We start from the raw sequence: 22,637 nt of genomic DNA on the forward strand, positions 1-22,637 counted from the left end.
TTAACATCTAATGTGCTTGTAGATCGTCTTTGTGTATTTGTATAAAAGAAAAGATTTTCTTCATTGTCTTCATCTAATGCCTCTGTCGTGAGTAAGCGTACACATGAGCAGTTACTGTCATCACACAGTCATGAGTGGCGGTGATATGCATTTGATTTTTGCATCTGTCAATGGATGAACCGTCTTTGAAGAATGACTTTTGTCTCGGCGCTCTGAGCTCTGCACAGATTAAGCCATCCACTTTTGGCTGGCCTTATAATAACAGTCATAAGCATTTGTGTGCTAAGAGTCTCAGCATATGGAGCTGATCACCTTCACAACTGGCAGCCGTGGGTCACGTTACTGATGAGTAATTTAGGGAGCCACGGCCTCTTATTCTAACGTGCTTAATTTTTCTTCCATCTCAGTTTCTGCTTTCTCTCTCTCACAACATTCAGAGGAAAATTGTTCATTAAAGTCTATTTATAGAGCGTGTTTTAATGGGCAGACCTCAGCAACAAGAGGAAATAAGAAAACCTTGAAAATGCTCAATCAAAGAACCTGCTCATTTCCTCTGGCTGCCTATTACAAGTGACCTTACTGCAAGAATGAAGTTGCACTTGCGAGGATGACTAACAGAGGTGGAGTTCCTGATGGGTAAATCATGCCTGCGTGATGAGTTTGGTTAGTCAGCCGAGTGTAGCATGGCTCTCTCAGCAGCATGTGCGATTTGGAGGAAGTCAGTTATGACTGAGGCAGAGAGGACAAACTTGCACCTGAATAATATCAGCTCATGCTCTCACACCAAGAGAGAGAGAGAAAAAATGGACTTCAGTCATTTGCATGGGTAAATGACAAAAAAGATTTTATTTGCTTTAATGCACATCACTTTAGTTTGCTTAGAGCCCTTCCATCTGTGGGCAGTTCTAAGCCAGGCCTCAAGAGGTTTGTAGAAGCTGTGTATCTGGCTTCTGATCAGTGTGTTAGCATTGCAGAATGATGTTAGACATTACGGGTAAGATTCATTAGAATAATATTAGAAATATCTTTTCTAATTGGATGTGACCGAAATCTTTGTCTTGGTTTTTGTTTTGCCTTTATCTTTTATGAAAGCATTATGTATATCTAAAAAGTCTTTGCCTTGCACAATGAGCCAGAGAGTGTTGAGTGTGTAATGATGTATTGATATGAATAATAACCTTGTTGAGTGAATGATGATCTGTTCCAACACACTGGAAAAAAACTCCTTCCACACTCGATTAAATAGACTACTGTACCTTCAGTTCAGTGATTAGTTTTGTTTGAAATTATTAATGTTTTGAATAAAAAGGAAAGTTTTTGGACTGATTCTACTGTTCACTTTATCACATTTTACCAAATTAAATGGTATATCTGTGGTCCAATTCTCTTTCTTTACTCCCTTTCTCTCTCAATCTCCCTCATGTGTGTCATAAACACCACTGTTTTATCTCACATTGAGATGTAACAGCTAAGCTGATCACTGGTTTCTGTCACCTCCCAAAGCTCCGGGCCAATCGCTGCCTTGTCCTCCCAGGTCACCAAATTGTTCCAATTATTTGATCAACAGGAAATATTCAAAGACTTCTAAAGGGAGGGACGACAAACGGCTGCTCTTTCCATCTTAAAAGCTGTGTTTAGCACATCAGAGGAGGACCTTGAGCTATATGTATTAGTCGTGACGATGACATCGCAAAATCATTACAGGTGACCAAGTCATCAAATAATCCAAAAAAAAATTTTTCTAGAGTTTTAAAAATCCTATTGATGTGCCAATGGAACAAGTTTGTCAAGGTCGTTTTTTTTTTTCACCGCTTTTAGACACCTGAAATGAGGTGAGGTAAAAACGGCAATAGGTTTTAAACAAACATGCACACTGGAGGAAACGCTCCGCACCTTAATCCACTGTCACGGATGCTTCAGAAATGATAACAGCCTTCGAGACACTGATGCAGATAACAGAGGGTGAAAGAAGGCAGACTGAAGCTCAAACTGTCTGACATGTTTGTGTGTGAATAGCCATGCACCCTGCTAGGAGTCTTGCCGTCTTAGTCTCGCTGTCTAATTTTGCTGCGTGTGTGTGTGTGTGTGTGGTGACAGCGTCTGACCACATGTGTCTCTGTTACAGTAGCGCATGAGTATGTATGGCGGCAGGATGGCACACAGAGCTGGCATATTGTTGGCAGACCAGTGCCATGGATAGATTGTGCTTTTGCATTCCTGCTTGTGTTTTTGGCAGTCATAGCAGTCCATTTAAAGCCATTAAGTAGTTGTGTGTATCTAGCCATACTCCAGTCTCCGAGTACTTACTTTCCTATACACAAACGCACAGAAAGTCAGTGGGTCTTTATACATATTTATGCCAGTAGGTGGTGGCAATTGCCTATTATGAAATGAGTCACTGAACGAAATAAGTGACTGACTTCATCAGTGAGAAATTTTAATACGTTTTTCAAAAAGGGATTCATTCAGGAATTAAATGATTAACGCTCTTCATCTGTGAATCATTAATTTCACAGATGCATTCAGGAATGAAACAAGTAACTTGCTGTGTCCCATTTCACCTACTTATACTGCTCCTTTCCCGGTAGATGACAAAAAGCCTGAGGAAATAATTAGCATCCTGGTATGTGTATGTGGAGATTCAACATGAAACAACATGAAACAGTTGTTTAACTTCTGTAATAGAACAGAATCCTGTGAAAAAGGGATTTTATCCAAAGGGAAATGTTTGGACTGTTAATGTACTGCATGAAACACATAGGCTATGAAGTTAATATTGAAAGTGGTTAAATTCCCCACTGGCTATTTCAACAGACATTTAAAAAAAGAGCTAGTGGAAGTTTTAAAATGAAAAAATAAGATATAAAATGAAATGAATAATGTGCACTGGTGTATTAATTTTGTCTTTTTTTTATATGCTTAAAAGATTGTTGATATGTTGTCTTTTTTTGACTGTTTATAGTCCCAGTCGCAAGGTGCCATCACATTCAAAGTGGTCCCAGGCATCAAAGAGGAGGCGCAAAGCAAAGAGCCCAAGGTACAATTCATCCTCACTATTGCTGATCAGACATGATGAACAGAAAAAGAGTTGGCCTATATGTGATGTTTTACTCAAACAGTGGGGGAGTTTTTCCCTGTACAAGTACCACGGGCTGCTGCTTTGATGGATAAGCTTTTGTTCCCATTCATCTTCAACACAAATTATTTTTAAATGATGTCAGCCTCTCAGCTCCCATCCAGCTTACAAACATTCTCTGTCGATCTGTTCCTAAACCAAGAGAGTTGACTCACAGCATGCTGTCTACATGAAACCTCAATAATGACTGATTTGAAATGCTGTATATGCTGCATAGCTACTCTTAATAGTCACTCATTCACATCACACAAATAGCACTCTTCATGTGAAGCCTGCTAGAAACTTGAGTCAGAACTAGGGGTGGAACATTTTTTGGAAAAAAATCGAACCGTATGGTTCTCCACACCCGGTTCGGCACTCGCAAGGACCGCAGTTCAACCTAAATCTGACAACGCATCTGTAATATGGTTTGCTATAAATAACAAACAAACAGGGTTTGGCTAATATATGTTTCTGTTGATGGATGCGCATTCTGGCTTCCCAATACATTACAACAGCGATGAGAGAAAAAAAAAAACCTTGGACAAACCATTCACTCTGGTTCAATGCGACTGCCGTATGCTGGAATATGAGCATTTATTCAGTCATCACCCGGGTGCTGATAGCGCGTGCGCACAGGTGAGACCTGAACTGCACACGTTGATATAAAAGCTAAACTCATTTAAGCTTTGCCAGTTTAAACATTTAAGAGCCAGTCTCAGCCAGAGGATGCGAGCTCACGCGTGCAGTGAGAAGATTTGTACGTGCGTTCATCCGAAGCGTGCAAACCCGCCTCAGACTGGGCTGAAGGTTTACCTTCCAACAAGACAATGACCCTAAGCACACAGCTAAAATAACGAAGGAGTGGCTTCAGAACAACTCTGTGACTGTTCTTGAATGGCCCAGCCAGAGCCCTAACTTAAACCCAATTGTGCATTTCTGGAGAGACCTAAAAATGGCTGTCCATCAACGTTTACCATCCAACCTGCCAGAACTGGAGAGGCTCTGCAAGGAGGAATGGCAGAGGATCCCCAAGTCCAGGTGTGAAAAACTTGTTGCATCTTTCCCAAAAAGACTCATGGCTGTATTAGATCAAAAGGGTGCTTCTACTAAATACTGAGCAAAGGGTCTGAATACTTAGGACCATGTGATATTTCAGTTTTTCTTTTTTAATAAATCTGCAAAAATGTCAACAATTCTGTGTTTTTCTGTCAATATGGGGTGCTGTGTGTACATTGAGGAAAAAAAATTAACTTAAATGATTTTAGCAAATGGCTGCACTATAACAAAGAGTGAACAATTTAAGGGGGTCTGAATACTTTCTGTACCCACTGTAAATTTACATCATGAACATGCCTTAAAATGTTCCCTAAGTGGACATGTCAGTGTTTTAAGACACAGCCTTTAGATGCACTACCATTCAAACGTTTAGAGTGTGTAAGATTTTATTTTTTTAAATGTTTATATGGCTGAATTTATTTAATCACCAATAAAGCAAAAACAGTCATCTCTTTTGAGTGTTGTGTCGTAATTGAGGACTGTACCATTTCTATGCGAGTCTGTTATATTCTTTTACTGTGCTGTAATGGTTTAAATATGTTTCAGTTTTGAATTTAGTCATAACCCGTGTGTGTGTGTGTGTGTTATCCAGTGACCGTAGTTTACTGTTTTCCGCACGTGTAATGAGTATGTTGAAGTGCTGCTAATTGGCTGCACATGTGTAAGAGGGATAAAAAAAAATAAAATGATTGAGTGCTAGACAGAGATGAAGCGTTCCCTCAGGATGTATTGGTGTGTTTGTGGGGAACGTTCTCCTCTGTAACATCATTTTTCTGTATGGCACATGCAGCTCTCTTAATCAACACAAGCCACTGCTCTGCGCTTTGGGAACTTTGCTGTCTCCGTTTGTTCTCAATAGCCCTTCATATTTGTCTTATTTATTCATTTGATATGTCAGCACAATCACTCCAATCCTTTAAAAACCTCATGATCTTCTTTGTTAGAGAAAAAACGCTAATGAGAATCGCACAGAATTTCCAATTGTTGCATTGCAGTGTGTATGTGTGGAAAGTAAGCCTGCCTGCTACCCAAAATACACCTTTATTTGGTCATGGTTTAGAGAGAGGACGGAGCAGATGTGATTTGAATCTCAACCTTCTCTAATTTCATTTTAATCCATTTAATGTTGTTCATTTTAAAGCTGTTTCTCTCTCTCGTGCTCTTCAGATGTTTGTAAAGGCGCTTTTTGACTACAATCCAGCTGAGGATAAGGCGATCCCTTGCAAGGAGGCAGGCTTGGCATTCAGGAAGGGAGATATCCTGCAGGTTATGAGCCAGGACGATGCCACCTGGTGGCAAGCCAAACTGGAGGGTGATGGCAACCAGCGCGCAGGACTCATCCCATCCAAACACTTTCAGGAGAGGTTAGCCAATGCTTTTCTCTCTTCCCTGCTCCTTTCTTCCCACTATCATCAGTTTTAAATTCAACAGCACTCCATGACTCCATCATCCTGTCCGCCCTCTGCCCAGCCCCCTCATATATCATATTCTCCTGTCATGCATCCATCTCTCTGTCTCTCGATCATTCCAGACTTCTTCCACTCCACTACAACCTGACTTTCACTCCCTACTATGAAAGGAATGACTTTTCTGAGTTTTTTGTCTTCCTTGTCATTTTTTTTCCCTTTTTGTGCAAGAGGGCTCGGCCAAAATACTTTGGATTTCCGTGGCTGTCTGGGCTGGAATGAGTAATGACAGACAGTGATAGCACTGGTTCACATCCACTTTGGACGTCCACACACGGAAAATTGCACATCAGTGGCGTTCTTTGTAAAGTGGACTCTGACGTGCATGCACATGTGTGCTGCCTTAGATAATAGTTTCTTTGCTCTATTTCTCTTGAAAAAAAGTAACTTTCAATTGTAAAACATATTTTTGAACCTGTCATGTACAGTAGCAAGTGCTGTTTCTGGCTGACCATTCTTTCTCTTGCTCACACACTCACTCACTAATGGATACTTAGGCAGGTAGCTCTGCATTGTGGTGAAGTGTTTAGTAATCCCCATACGGTCGTGAAATGTGATGGTTTTATTGCATGTCTCTGCATGGGTACAGTCACGGCAACAGAATAGGTTTGTCAGTCTGGTTCCGAGGACTAAATTTCTAATTAAGTTACGTTTGCACATTTTGGTTATAAAAGAGTGTGAGAAAAGTATTAGATGGTCAAACTGACTCCCTTACATTTTTGTCGTCGGTTGATTCAGATTTGATGGATGAAATTGCTTCTCACTCGTATCAGCTAAATACATTTGTCAGTTCCAAACACTGACTTGGTGAGTGTAGATTTATTTGCCTCTAGCTTTTTATCTTTCTCTCTCAATTCTTTCAGGAGGTTGGCATCCTGGAGACCCATGACCGTCACGACTCTTCAGAGAACCCCCAGCAAAAGATTTTGTAAGGACCACACTCATACAATCGCGCAGCAACTAAAATAACCACTGAAACACGCTCATACACAGCAGGGCTCAACAATAAGATTTTTTTTTTTCGTGCTACTGATAGTCCAGTCAGGCTACTATGAAAATAAGTACTATGAACTACAGCCCCACTATGAAAATAATACTTGATTTTTATTATTAACAGTTTATATATATATACAGTGGGTACGGAAAGTATTCAGACCCCCTTAAATTTGCAAAACTTGTTGCATCTTTCCCAAAAAGACTCATGGCTGTATTAGATCAAAAGGGTTCTTCTACTAAATACTGAGCAAAGGGTCTGAATACTTAGGACCATGTGATATTTCAGTTTTTCTTTTTTAATAAATCTGCAAAAATGTCAACAATTCTGTGTTTTTCTGTCAATATGGGGTGCTGTGTGTACATTAATGAGGAAAAAAAAATTAACTTAAATGATTTTAGCAAATGGCTGCAATATAACAAAGAGTGAAAAATTTAAGGGGGTCTGAATACTTTCCGTACACACGGTGTGTATATATATATATATATATATATATATATGTATGTGTGTGTATTTCTCTTTTAAACTTGTAGTGCTTGTTAAAATGTTATGCAACCTTCATAAACACTTTTGCTAGAAAATGATAGCATATGATGCAAAACATTACTGATCGGTTTGTTGTTTTCAACATGTTTACTGGTACTTTCAAGATGGTTACAAATCATTTTAGCTTTTTTGACAAAATCTTACCCATGGCTAGACGTTATTTTGGAGACAAATCATTATAATTTGCAAAAACAGTGTTGATAAAATCACAGAAACAGTGGTTCTCATTCAACCAGTGGTCCGGGGCCGAAGGATGACTTCAAAGCTTAAAGCATTTTAAATTAATAAATTCGTAGTAGTGTATGTATATATGTATGTATATATTCTTATTAGTATATATATTTGAAATATAAAATATTTGGAAAAAAAATTCCACCCTAAATTACTCAGTTTACTCTGTTTCTGTTCATTAAAAAGTTGAAAAAAAACAGCTTTGTCATAATTACAGTAGAAATACTGGAAATATCATAGCCTAAATGGGGAGAGGGAAGGAGGCGTGTTGAATATGTTGAATATGTTGGATAGCGTGTGGCCTTTGAATCAAAAAGGTTGAGAACCACTGCTGTAAAACATTGATGTATAAGGTCACTGAATGTGAAATTTTCGTTGGTAATGCAGCAATAGCCTGAAAAACTTTCTCACTGACATCAGGCCTGCAAGCCACCTTATTGTTGAGCCCTGTATATTCTCATCCTTTTGTTCCTGGAGTACTGCAGTAATGATCTTTAAACTGTCATATGCAAGAGGCCCATGTATTGCAGATGCTATGACGTGTAAAGCAATGGCTAGGAAAAAAAAGAAAAATAGTAAGAACAGCAACCGGAAAAGATTAAATGAGAGTGAGGAAAGGTTGGGAAGTACAAGGTGAAGTGAATGCGGTCAGGGAGCCCAGACTCCCCTGATTGGTGCCAGGCAGATATGTGCACACATATGTATTCATGTACATGTGTGTTAATGCACGCCTGGACATAAGCTTCCTCTCCTTGTTTCCATAAATCTCTCATGTCTTATTATTGCATGCGTGTGTGTGTGTATTTGTACACTACAGCTCTAATCTCCCACTGGCTGACAGCAGGGGTCTTTACGGAGCTGTGCTGGGTTACTCTCTACACATGGGCATACTTAAGACTCACCACGAGACAGACGCACAGCAACACTCTCGACATGTTGCCGTCATCCGTACAGCTCCAAATACACTTGATTGAATAATACAGCCATTCTGGATTCTTGTCCCCATGCCACATGCTCGGCCTCCCACCTCTTCCATTTTTGTCCGTTACTCTATCAGCTGCTTAAAACAATGAGAAGGAAAAGTTGATGTGCATGTCACTGAGGTATCGGTTCTTGATGAGTTTTCCAGGACCACCCCAGGAGTCATGAAACTGCTGTCGTTTTTGTAGACTCTTTATAACAAATAAGCATAAGTAATATTAACGTGCTGCTTTTATTCAACTTTTCAAGTGTAGAATTTTCAGAATCACGTCACGTATGGGAATTTGTAAGAAAAACTGAAAGCTCCATGTATGACTTGACCAGAATCAGACCATATACAATACCAATCCAAATGTGTTCTCACACAGGTATAGATGCGTATAAGTGTGCTTGGAAGAAAGAGGTTTGTTTGTTTGAAACCGTGTGAGCGTGTGCTTTAAGAGTAAGACCATCTGTCCGCTGGCCTGCAGTGCGGTGACGTTAGCCCATATTTCAAAGAGCAGAGATGAGGGGCTCTTTTTGGATGACTGAACACACGCTAGTGCTTTGCACTGCAGATATGTGCACTCACATAAAGCCTTATTATCAGAACAGTATGATCACTAGCTGAGGCTGTATTTCATATCCATTACAAACCACACACCCCTGGACAGGTACAGAAAGTAAAACTGTGTGTTTCCACTATCATAGAAAATTGTTAAATCATTTACAAATCATGGTTTTCAAATTAATCTTAAAAATAATGGATTTACCAGTATGTTTTTCACAGTTGTTTATAGTTCAAAAGTATTTTGTTGGCAAAAGTATTTTTTAGGGATTCAAAAAAAATAGTAATTATCCAGTAGATGCTCATGAATTGCTCAAATAAGGGGTTAAAAGGGCTGGCAACACAGTACCTTACACTATACTGTAGTTGAATCATGTGCACATATAGGTTTGTCTGATGTAGTTTAATGTTAAGGAATAGTAACTAGAAGGTTGCTGGTTCAGTCCTTACAAGGAAGGAGCACAAGCACTTTGAATTACCATTGTGTATGAAATGTGCTATACAAATAAACTTGCCTTGCCTTGCCAAATGTAAATGATCTTTGCATTTACATTATATTTAGACACCTAGCTGACGCTTTTATCCACAACGACTTGCAAATGAGGACAATAGAAGCAATCAAAACCAGCAAGTCTCGTTTAGTCTAACGCAATACACGTAGCAAGAATTGTTTTATATATATACAGTATGTGTGTGTGTGTATATGTGTGTGTGTGTGTATATGTGTGTGTGTATATGTGTGTGTGTGTGTATATATGTGTGCGTGTGTGTGCGTGTGTGTGTGTGTGTGCGCGTGTGTGTGCGCGTGTGTGTGCGCGTGTGTGTGCGCGTGTGTGTGTGCGTGTGTGTATATATATGTGTGTGTGTGTGTGACTGTATATGTGTGTGTGTGTGTGTGTGTATATGTGTGTGTGTGTGTGTGTGTGTGTATATGTATATATATGTATGTATGTGTATATATGTGTATATGTGTATGTATGTGTATATGTGTATATATATGTGTGTGTGTATGTGTGTATATATATATATATATATATATATATGTGTGTATATATGTGTGTTTTTTGTTGTTGTTTAATAATCCCTTTTACACAGAAATGTCAAATTTGCAACCTTCTAGTTACCAACCCTATAGTATTAGTATGTGGTTTCTATAGACCTTTAGTCAGTTAATGTCTGTATATTGTTTACTAGTGGATTCCTCTTAATACATCTTATCTTATCGTAATCTATTTTTTTCTCTTATGATTAACATTTCTCTCTTCCTCTTGCATCTTTGAAAAAATTGTGTCTGTTGGTTAGACTAGCTGCTTTTACATGCAACCTAATTTCAGTTAATAATCCTCATGCAACCTAATATCAGTTAGTAACCTTAACGTCTTCAGGAACACTGATCACAAGCTTCTTGTTATTGTAGTGTTGACACATTGCACGTAGAACAATTTTCTTCAGGATATATGCTCATGTCAACTGATATATTTACATGGGGCGCATATAAACAGTACATGTGGAATCTACAGTGGGATTGATTTAAATCTGTGTATGTAAACATAGTGAGTTGGTAGGCCTATCCTGCCTCTGCACACACTCTTGTTTTTGCCCTTTGTTTGTTTGATCAGATATACTGTCATTCCAGTTGTTCTGTAATCATTGTAGATATGGAAACAGTTAAGCAACCCTTTAATCTACACTCACCATCCCCACTTATTTGTATTAATCATCTATTCTAGATTAATTTATAAATTGTTGTAGGCAAAAGGCATCTGTTATCTTTTTGGAATTATTGTGTCATGTATAATGGTGTATAATTTCAATAATCTTGTTTTCATATTTGCTCGGTCCAATTTAGTATATCTTTTATGGTACCATGCAAGTCCAAAAATGGATTCTGGGGACACGTTTTACTGAAAAGTGAAGTTCTTTTCTGATTTAGTTTCTCTGAAATCCACTGTCAGTAATTATGACAGACGTGACGGTTATCCATTTTCACCTGTAAATCATACTCATTTCCTTTGTATATTTTTTCTTATCCTAAGCTTAGTGGCCTCACTTCTTGTCTCAGACTTTAAACATGCCCTTAGATCTGCTTTTCTTTTCTTTTCTTTTTTTTATTTCTTTTGTCTTTTTGGTCCTTTGGGTCACACCGACAAGAAGGCAGATGCCTAAGGATTCACTTGACTGATAGCACACAAAATATTTTACTGCCTTCCATCTTTCTCTTCATGGTATTGCTTTTTTGGCAGGACTGTGTGGATGTGTATGGCAGGCTGTGTAGATGCTGCCCTTTGCTCGTGTGTGTTTTGATTTAAGCTTGTTTAGTAGAATTGAGACCACATGAACTGGAGGAAGCTTTTAAAGTGACTCCAAATGTTCTCATGTCTTCAGGCCTGCACATGCACACTCAAAAACACTTTCTCTGCCGTTATGAACTGTTAGTTGTATGAATGTGAGTTGTTCGGTAGTTAGTTTCCTATGAGGTAAGCGATGGTTTACCACTTAGTAGCATACTAAAGACTTTTCATAGAAAATAAACATACAATTTTACATTTTTTTGACATTTAAAGGGATAGTTCACCCAAAATTGAAAACTGTGATCAATTCGTCACCCTCATGTTGTTCCAAACCTGTATGACTCACTTTCTTTTGTGAAAAAGAATACTTTTTGAAGAACATTGGGGTTAAAACCACACTGAATCCCACTGACTTTCATTAAAACCGTAAACGACAGTAAAATAGGTTTTGTTGAACTGTCCCTTTAAATTTGTGAATTTCAGTGCGTTTCAAATATCATGTTTACTTCCAGTCACATGACTATATCTTTTCTTTTTGTTTATTTTTTCCTTCATAAGATGATGACATGGTTGAATGGGGTAGGTCAGTTTCTTCTTCCTCCATTCTTTTGCTCTCCTCATCCCTCTCTTGATCTGATTTTAATCTTTTTTTATGTTTATCATATTCCTTTCTTTGCTTTCCCAGTGGAGGACATTGAAGGTACACCTTTCAGACTAACTCTGATTCACCTATTAGATGTCATAGAAATTAGATCATTGGCTGGGGACCCCTGTATGTGGTAACAGAGTACCCAAACAATGAAGACATGGTTGATTAGCATTCATTGGACCACAACCACCTAATGGAGCGTAGCAGGGTGTGTAAAGGGGCCAAGAGTTCACTATACTGTATCTCTCTCATACACAAAGACATGCACTCACAGGCACACAATACATCCCTTTTTGCCTTTCCAACTATGCCTTACCCTTTAAATGATATTAGTATGAGTGTTCAGAGGAATCCCATACATTTTAGTTTTTCTTCATGATAGACCGTGTGAATGTGAGTTTGAACGTGAATGTTTCCCTCAGTATTTCATAGTCTTATTGTTGTGTAAGATGCAAAAGCTGTTTTGAATAACTTATTTCATCCCATCTGTAAGATATGTATTGAATGCATTATGAGTTGTGTCTAATAGACAAAAGAAATTTGAAGTTTATGGCCCACATGGAAAGTTATGAATGTTGAATCTGAGCACTGCCAATAGATCCATCCACCTGGTTCGGCTGTAGAGGATCAGTTGATTAAGAAATATGATAGTTGTGTTTGTCTGTAAAATACACAATGGTTCAAAAGTTTGGGGTCGATAATGTTTTTGAAAAAAGTATCTTATGCTCATTGAAGCTGCATTTGTTTGTTCAAAAATATACTGTAAAACAATTTCATTATGATTACAAATATAACTGTTTTCTATTTTAATGTATTTTAAAATCTCTTTTGTTCCTGATGGCAAAGCTGAATTTTTAGCAGCCATTATTCCAGTCATCACTGTCACATGATCATTCAGAAATGCTGATTTCTAACATTTCTGATTAGTATCAGTGCTGAAAACAGTTGTGCTGATTAATCATTTTTGGAAACCACACTCTCAGGAAAAACAGATATATGAAAGCTGTCACTGGAGTGGTACTTTTTCAAAGGTACACCTTAAGTATCTTAAAGGTACATATTAGTACCTAAAGGCTGCATATTAGTACCTTATTATGATACAAATTAGTACATTTTGAAAGATTTTGTACCTTTTTTCTGAGAGTGGCAGTTTTTCCCAGGATTCATTGATGAACAGAATATTTTTTATTTAACAGTGTTAAAGTCTTTAAGGTCACTTTTGATCCATTTAATGCATCCTCCTGGCTGAATAAATGTGATAATTTTTTTTTTTTTTTAAATCATACTGATCCCAAACCTTTAAATGTTACTGTGGTCATTGTGCGTTTTATTTTTATACCTATAACTCAAATTGACAATCTTTTGTTTTGCTCATCTTTCAGTATGTAGTAGTGTTCCTAACTTCTCTCTAATATAAATCTGTCCTGATTCCTTCTGCCTTTCATAATTTGAAGAGGACACTGAGTTTGCCTCCTATTTAAGTGGACTCCATATTGGTGAGCTCTTTTTGATTATGCTTGATTATGTGTTTGTCCTCTGTCCCATATCATTCCTCTCTCTTCTGTCTGATTCATGTTAATGATGAAGAGTTTGTAAATCCCGTTCTGTCATTCTCTCCTAACAGTTTCATTAGCTGTTAGCTCTCAATCTCCTCCCTCTCGCTCTCCTTCTCTGTGTGTGTCTGCGAACAAAAATCTTTTTTGACATGTGGCTGCACGCTGTTGCATGTCCTATAGTATCATTGTCTAGCTTCCTTCTGGCTTCACATATCTCATCGTTTATAAGTGGTAGCAGTCTGCGTTTTCAGTCTGTATTTTTTTTTCCTGCAGTAGTTGCCACGGTCATTACCATGTGCTTTGTATGTTTTATCTAAGATTGACTTTGTTATTGTTAGTAGCAATTTCTGAGTGTTGTTAAGTCTCGTTCGCAATGCAAAGCGGAAAATCAAACTGAAATATCTGATATCAGTGAAATCGAAGTAATCTCTACAGTCCTGTGGTAAAAAAATAAAAATCGAGGCAAATGTGCACTAGTTTCTCATACAATCGCCCTGAGCAGCTGTACTTTCTGATTTTCCTGTGTGTTGGCTGTGTTTTTAGGTTAAATAGCTCTTTGTGAATGTTAAACATATTGCAGTTAAAGACACTGGTTAATTTCCAGGCTTTGTGGTGGAGGTCCGGCAGGCTCTTGATGTGGTGTGTGTTGGACATTGGACTGTTTGAAGGCCAGCTCTCAGTCAGGCCTTAGTCTGGTTTCTATCTCTAGCGTCAGTGTGTGGAAAATGAGTGTGCTGTAGCGCTCTCATTATCTGTCACCGCACAGACTCATGTACTCTGTTGTACAGTATGCCCGTCTGGGACAGCTCTGTTCAGTGGCCGCAAAAAGTACAATGTTTCAGTGGATCCTTTAAGTATTAAATGTCTCAAATAGTACAAAAATCATTTATCATTTGCAAGAGTCTTCAGTTTCAGTTCACGGCAATTTCCCCTCAGTGTTCTGTAATCACTCCATTCTAGATCTACTCCAGGTTTTCCATTTCCTATTCACCAATTTGTGCAAATCAGTTATTTTGTTCTTCAATTTCAATGAATCTGTCAGTATAATATGAATTTAAATGTTTATTTGTATAGCTACTTTGCTGTTCAAAAGTTAAGGGTAAGTTTTTATTAGTGTTTTTATATATATATTTTTTTATGTCGAAGGGGAAAACATTGACCTCTTTAAAGCCTACGGTCTAATTCGCTGTTATGATTTGAACCTGTAATTGTATTGATGTAAGACTGTATAACAAGGATGCATTGCTAGTTCTGTTCCCCCTGTGTCACTAGGATGAAGGAGTGTCAGGCGTACAATGAGCATTAGTCTTAATCCCAAGTATGCCATCCATTCATGTACATCAGCAGTACGGTTTTCAGCTGAAACAGTGCACATGTGTTTGTGTATGTATGTGTGTGAAATGACAGAAAAGTTGCTTTGAAGATGGAGGGTAGACGGAACTAACATTTAACAACTGTAATAGCTGGGTTTCCATCCATGTACACTACCATGTAAAAGTTTGGGGTCAGTAGCATTTTTTAAGTAATTAATTAGTTTTTTTTAATGAGCATCAAATCAACATATTACTGTAGAATAATTTCTGAAGGGTCATGTGACACTGATAATGGCTGTAATGGCTGCTGATCCATCGCAGGTAGAAATTACATTTTGAAACATACAGTATTTATGTGAATAAGATTTCCAAAATGTGCTAAATAAAGTACAATACACTATACCATACAATTGATGGGTGTTAAAATGGTTACAGTGTAAAATAGGGCATCATACATTAAATGACTGAGAATTACATACTAACAAATTTTCAAGTTGCTTCAAACACATAACAGATGAAAGCAAGATATTTTTAAAATCAATTCAAAATATCAAACATTTCCGAAACCATTCCGAACCATTTTTGCATAAAGTATGTGATGTGGTATGATGTGAAGACACATGGTGGTATGAGGTTTGCAGTTATCGGCTAATCCTAATGACCTCTCTGCAGGTTGAGGGCGACCACAATTTTGGAGAAGTAGAAACAGGGAAGAAAGTCAACAGGAGTCAGAAGAAAGAACAAAAAAATGAAAACATTTGGGGGGAGAAGCTAAAGCTGGGAAAGCCATTAGCCTCTGGAATCCAATTAAGGCAGGAGTTATGGAAAAATGGAGACGTGTTTTAGACTGAAATAAAAAACGCTCCATTTCCAAAATTAGTTTATCTCATCTGTCCACAGGTTCACTCCTGGAGGAGGAGCACCGGGGCCAGAAGCCTCGAGGCCTGTAGCTGTGTGCAGCTTTCGATTACCACGCTTTTCCCCACACTGACCTCGGCTCAGGTGGATACACTTTAGTATAATCGACTGAAGTCACTGGGATTTTAATTTGGAGGGGTCGTTTGGCAGTGTCTCTAATTTTGTATGTATGGTAGACCAGATTTGAATTAGCTATGGACATGGAGAGCAAATGGGCATCTGTTCGTCTGATTTGTAGCCAGTAGTGGATGATTATGGTCTCAATGTCCTTTACTCAGTTTTTGGCCGTCCGTCTGTGGGGGTCAGGAATGGCCAGACTTTGCAGTGGTTCAGTGAATAGGTTTGGTGTCTGTTGATGATGTTTGCGTGTGGGTGTTTCGTATCTCTGATGGAAGGAACAGGTGATTGATGAGACTAACAGCAGAACTGTAGCCTATTGGATTTGTAGTTCAGATACTTACTAAACCAGCTAGTGATGACTGCACCGGCTTGACCTAGCAGCCCACTCTGTTTGTCTGTGAGTTAGACTGTGTATATGTGTCTTCATTGATGCATCAAGCAGTGTTCCCATGCTTTTGTAGTTCATATATCGAGACATTGTCCTTATAAGAACAAACTGTACTAGATGAGTTTTTTCCTGTTTCACAAATGGAGATTAAGTTATCTCACTCCCATAAGAAATCTAAACTTAAGAATTGTATACATGCACCTCTCACAAAAGTTAGATTTTTGTGTATTTAATAATAATAATAATAATAATAATAAATGTATTCTATTTCAAAATTCTATACATTAAATATTTAAATATGTTTGTGGTTATATACGTACATTTACTTTATACTTTTAGCTATTTATATTTATGTAATGCACTGTATATAATAATAATAATAATGTATATATATATTCAGTCTGGTATGAATGGATGGATAGATGGATGATAGCTTTTGTTTTTCTTTTTCATTAAACAGTGGTTCACTGAGCAAATTGTGGCTCTGTCTTTAAATAAATTACTATAATTACATTTTCTTATGTACAAAAAAAGGTTGCATAAATGCATTTATCTGAAGCACATTGCATTACAGTTAAGATATACATTTGATCGGTTCTTAAAGGGATAGTTCACCCAAAAGTCGTTAATTATTCGAAATAAATGTAAAGACAGAGCCCGAAAGGGGAACAGAGTCGCGTGACAGACACAGATGAAGCTGGTATGCGTTTGCAGTACACAAGCCACGGTTAAGACTCCCTCTCTCACACGTGCGATGCGCAAAACTCCGCATTTGAACCGTAACAAACCGTAGCTGATTCAGAAGTGCCAGATTGTCATAGCAAAGTCAGAATTACCTCCTCTCTTAGGTTCACGAAACGGTCATCCATAAAATGCATTGCTGTTCTGTTGTAAGTAATCTTAAAGATTCCTAAATGCATCTACTTTCGGAAGGCTAAATAAAGTGCTTTTGCTTTCGCCTAGAAACACACAGCATCTCCCTGACATGGCTGCTTCAACACTAACTGCGGTTACTGAAACCATGCCTTCTTTCTTTGCGTGCACATTTGGGCCGCATTATGCTAATATTTCCACATAGTGAGGTAGATATGTGGGGGCATGTTAGAACGAGCCGTTTTAGGGGGGCGTGGCAGAGTCTTAACTTTGATAAAGAATATCTCTTTGGTTTTGAGATTTTAGTCTTTGCAACTTCAGGGATCTTATCTATGCACAATCAGCTTGTAACACTCCAAAAAGAAAGGAAAACTTGAAATCGCATCATATGACCCCTTTAAGATATTTTTGATGTAATCCGAGACCTTTCTGATCCTCCATAGACTGCAACGGAACTACAGCATACGTTGTGGTACTCTCATGAACGTGTGTCAAAGACTGACCCGGAAGAGAAGAAATTGTTGAATTAAGTCATTATTTTTGTTTTCTTTCTGCACAAAAAGTATTCTCGTAGCTTTATTAAATTAAGGTTGAACCACTGATGTCACATGGACTATTTTAACAATATCCTTACTGCCTTTCTGGGCCTTGAACATGGTAGTTCCTTTGCCTTCTATGGTGGGTCAGAAAGCTCTCGGATTTCATAAAAAATTTCTTAATTTATGTTCTGAAGATGAACGAAGGTCTTACAGGTTTGGAACGACATGGTGAGTAATAAATGACTTTTGGGTGAACTATCCCTTTAACTGCATACACATATACACAGCTTTTTAGTCTGTGTGTGTGTGTGTGTGTGTGTGTGTGTGTGTGTGTGTGTGTGTGTATATGTGTGTGTGTGTATATGTGTATGTATATGTATATATAGAGTGGATCAAAGACATGTTAATCCTTTCTCTAAATCTGGAATTTTGGATAGGGCAGAGAAAAAAAATATCACTCCTTGATTCAAGTCTACTCTCCTCCGTCCAACAGGAACGAAGAGTCTGTATTCAGTGCAAGCCTGTAACACTTGGGCAGAACACGACTTTCCACAATGGAATCCACTCCTACACTGTTTCCCCTAGACAGCCACTCTTAACGAGTTCAACATGATTCAAAGCAGTGCCCAATACATATTTCAAATAGCACTACTAAATACTTGTTTCTTTAATCGTTGCCTGTGATGGTTATCCATCTTCTCCCCTGGATCCAGGCAGCCAGTTCGTGCTTATCTGTGGGAATGCTGAGAGATAACTGGAGTTGGTAAACCGTTTGTCTGAGTGCACAGAAAGACACTTTTTCCCCTACAAGAGATGGAATATAGTTAAAGGAATTTTATGACTGTCCTTGGCTAACTGGCTTTCTCTCTTTTTTTTTTTATTCGTCTTCATCCCTGAACCAGAAGGTCTTTGGCTGAGCATTTCTAATATACTCAAGCTGCCTTCTGTCACCCCACATATAGATTTGTCTCACAAAGCTGCGTTCTTTGGAAAAAGAGAGAATTAAGGAGAAGCAGGCCCAACATTTCTGCTCGGACTGGAATGGAATCATTTTAATGTTTTTTATTATTATTATTCGGCCTCAATCAGTTATGGGGATTGGGGTTCAAGAGGGGGCGTAGAGTTGCTTGCTTTCTGAGCCTTGATTTATTTATCATCGTTGAAATGGAAAGTAATATTTCTGCAATTTGGATGGAGCCGTCTGTTCTGTTTTAAGTGATTTTGAAGGGTCCCGACTACGAATCCTCTTCAGACAGTAAACCGCAGTTTGCATTGACTAGGCACAGCCGTAATAAAAGCTTTGCACCTGCTCTGTGTTTAGGGAAAATGGAGATTCCTGATGCCAGAGCCAATCAACTATCGAAACTGAAGGGTACGAAAATTGAATGGAACAAGCCACTCAGTGTTTCAGCTTACTAAAGGTCACCCTCATATCCTCTCGAAAGGAATGATTTGGCAACTGGTACCTTTTCCCCATCAAATGATGTTGATATTTGTCAGATAATCATACCTATATTTCTTCATACCTACAGTTCTTGATGTTTTTGCTCCAGTCAGGGTTGAGTTTTTGGCACGAGCAGCAGAGACCACAGGTTAGCCTGAGTGGAAGAATGCTCTGTCCTAAAAGCTTGTAACCAAATCCTCACTGTGGAACTACACAAATACTTGTGTTGTGGTACAGTGGGCGCTTGACTTACGGTGTGTTTCATTTGTATGCCAGCGTAGGTCCCCACCAGCCCTTATTAGGTGACTGTGTGGAAAAGAACAAGCTGTAAAGAATGCAGGATCTGTCCACGGCCGCACATCTGCGCTCCGCGGTCTCTCGGTGCTGTGGAAAGTATTAAAGGGGGACTGGATCAGGGCTTTTTTTTTTTTTCATTCCCCTTCTCAGTCCATAATTTTCTTAGTGCCGTAATCTTACTTGGGCATCTTGCATCATATCCCTGCGTTCATTAATCACAGTTTAAAAAAATAAAACGCAGTAGAGGCAGGAAGGGAAAATGCCTTGTGCAGAGATGGGGTATTAGGTGTCTCTGGTTTGGGCCTGTGCTAGACTAACTAGCATCTGTCATGAATATAAAACCGGGCTGCTTAAATGAGGGGTACATTTTGAGTTTTGATACAGTCTGGGATCATTAAAGACAGACTGGTGCTGTCCAGAGTAATCAGACAGGAAGTTTTATGGTGAGGTTATTTACCACCTTTTAGGGCATGAAAAAACCACCCATAGCTATGGCCATGTCCTGAAATAGCCCACCTCCTGCCGTGTCCCCATGAAATTCGCCTCGGATATTTCGGTCTGGTCGTTTTGTTACCTGGACGCGGATGAAAGAACCACAAGTCGGTTCATATGATGATGGCGCACAGGAAAATTTGTTATGATCGGGCCCAGACAGAATCTGCGGACGTTTTTCGTAATTTCCTTGCTGATTTTTCTGTGGAATGGGTTTAGATATAGTAAAATGTGATATGGAACTAATAGACCTAAGCACTTGACAGATGAAAGAGTAACCAATACACCAAAATATCGGATGAATGAACACATAGGGGACGAAGGATATGTAGAACATAGTCAAAAAATAACTATAAAATATATATTTTAGAAGAAAAACAAATATACCACAAACATTAATATAGCACCTTTAAAAGTGGCTCAAGATGCTAAGGAATATGCATGTACTGTACAGTACCATTCAAAAGTTTGAAGTCAGACTGAATACAGGTGCAGGAGGCAGGGTGAAAGGCTTGTGAATGTCTTAAGAAAGAATGAGTAAGTGTAGAAGTGTGTTAAGATCCATTAAGACTTCTATGTCTATATACTCATTCTCAAATGCACACACGCTTGTTGTTCTTGTCTTTATTTGTTTCTCTCTTCCTCTCCAGCGGGTCTTCGGAGGAGTTTTCGTCTCAGCAGAAGGGATAAGAAAACCAATAAGTCCATGTATGAATGTAAGAGAAGTGAGCAGTACGACACAGCTGATGTGCCCACTTATGAAGAGGTGACCGCCTACCGCAGAAAACACGGAGACAGGCACAGACTTGTCGTATTGGTTGGTAAGTGTAACAGCTTTGGTATATAAAAAGTGATTTTCACTTAAAAGTTTTCAGAAATGTAAAAATACAAAGAAGGAATAGGCCTAGTTCAAAACAATGCTATTTTGAGGCTATGCACAAGCAGTGCTTTATCCACAACAGCACTTTACTGTAACCTATAAATCCTGTTCTGCTGTGGGACTCTCACTCAACCCGGCCCTCTAAAGACCCCTAGAGCTGACGGGACCGGTTTAGGATTAATTCATCTTTGTGACACTTCATTTGCAGCGCTGGTGTTCTATTGGAACATTTTATTCCTCCTTAATATTATTCACCAAAGAATTGTTAACACTTGTTTTCAAGGGAACAGCGAGGGCAAAACCACAGTGAGACGTCAGCTTTACAGTGAAAAAACCTTGAAATGATATTAGATATTCGAATGTCAGATTTGGTGTTTGTTTGCCAGAAATTCTGGACAGAGGATATAGAGGCCCGAACAATGAATTAAGTGTTTCATAAAAGTGTGAATAAAAAGTCAATTAGATTTGTATGACAGATAGCTTGAGGGTTTCAGATTCCTTTTTTGTTTTAGTTTTCTATAATGTTGAAATGCTGCATTAACCTCTTCTCATCGATATACTGACAAGTAATGTTGACCAGGTGTATAAAATATTTCACATACAAATCTTTGAGAGGTAGCACAGGGTCAAGGTTCACCGCATTAGACCAGGCTGTGTGTTTGTGAACGCAACACGGCATATGGATTCTATCACAGTTTTGTTGGTGCATGTAATTAATGGGGTGTATATTCACATGCCTGTGTGAGCGAGTGCATAAGGTTGTCTGTTTAATTAATCAAGCTTTTCCTACTGTCAGGATGCCCCTCTGGTAATTTGCAACTCATACGGTCAAACTAACACAAATATTTTCAGTTTTGTCTCATAAGGTGGAGGGCAGCATCATGGATGTATCAGTCGTGACAAACCCAAGGATGTAGAAAAAGGGTCTGCTGTGTTTTCTCTCCGAGTCTGAATTGCTATTCTGTCCCTTGAGGTCATGCTTTAACTTTTCCTGGCTTGCACTTTTTTTTATTATTTTTTTTTCTTTTCTGTCTTTGTCATGCTTCTTGTCGGTTGTTTTATTGCATTTACTAATGCTGCCATTTGAATCTTTTTCCCCACACTTCTCTTTGTACCCTTTGATTTGTGCTTTCTTGCTATTGTGAATGAAAGTGATTCATTTGAAAGCACATTAAACTTTTACACTCCCATTAGGTGTTTACCCCTGTCTGCGGACAACGGGGTCAAGCAAAATCACCCCAGAACAAAATAGTCTTATTTCCCTTTGCTTTCTCTAACACGACTGACCCACGGTTTGCGGTTGGGTTTCAAACGACTTTCCAGACGAATCAAGATCTTATCTGTTTGGATACATATTAATCGAGCGGCCAAAGTCAACACATTTAACATGTGCGCAGCTTCGCAAGCCCACCGTAGTGTTTTAACTGAAACCTGATTATTTAACATAGCAAATGATCTGTTTTTTTCTACATGTTTGAGTTAAGATTGAAGAGATTCCAGTTGATATAGACCCAGACAGAATAACGGTGGAACAGAAGAATGACCATTGAGGAAAATTATGATCTAAAGGAGCTGTCGGTTCAAAAAAATGGATCAGATTCTTTTTCCTTTTATATCAGAATTTTGTTTCTGTTTCCAAACATCTCTGTCTGGACTTTTCTAATTGAACATTACAATTTGGGCTGCATTGTGTTGTTTCTTCCTAGAACTATCAAGTATAATTTTTACACATCTGAGCAGTTGGCAGGGTGCTGTACAAGTAGCATAGTGCCCAGCTTAAAATCTCGCCAAAAAAGCTTTAATTGTGAACTAATCACACATAGAACTGTGAAAGGTTATTTGTCGGACACAGTTAGTAGAATATGTTGATGCTGATAATATGAAGACATGATGACAGTGTTTTAGGGAGTGTTGAGAGAAGGTTGGACGGCGCCCCCC

At 38.6% G+C, this 22,637-nt stretch overlaps 1 protein-coding gene across 1 annotated transcript in view; it reads left to right on the forward strand.

Moving 5' to 3' along the window:
- LOC107584397 (MAGUK p55 subfamily member 7-like) overlaps positions 1–22,637 on the forward strand; it is a 166,697-nt gene that overhangs the window by 125,426 nt on the left and 18,634 nt on the right. Inside the window, exons 8-15 of the mRNA XM_016270999.1 lie at positions 2,517–2,623; positions 2,963–3,037; positions 5,342–5,538; positions 6,504–6,568; positions 11,789–11,809; positions 11,916–11,930; positions 13,334–13,375; positions 20,470–20,640. Coding sequence (XP_016126485.1) covers positions 2,517–2,623; positions 2,963–3,037; positions 5,342–5,538; positions 6,504–6,568; positions 11,789–11,809; positions 11,916–11,930; positions 13,334–13,375; positions 20,470–20,640 — 693 coding nt within the window. The remainder of the gene's footprint in view (positions 1–2,516; positions 2,624–2,962; positions 3,038–5,341; positions 5,539–6,503; positions 6,569–11,788; positions 11,810–11,915; positions 11,931–13,333; positions 13,376–20,469; positions 20,641–22,637) is intronic.

The sequence above is a fragment of the Sinocyclocheilus grahami genome, unplaced genomic scaffold (assembly GCF_001515645.1).
Source record: "Sinocyclocheilus grahami isolate Dianchi unplaced genomic scaffold, SAMN03320097.WGS_v1.1 scaffold59.1, whole genome shotgun sequence".
Taxonomy (NCBI): Eukaryota; Metazoa; Chordata; class Actinopteri; order Cypriniformes; family Cyprinidae; genus Sinocyclocheilus; species Sinocyclocheilus grahami.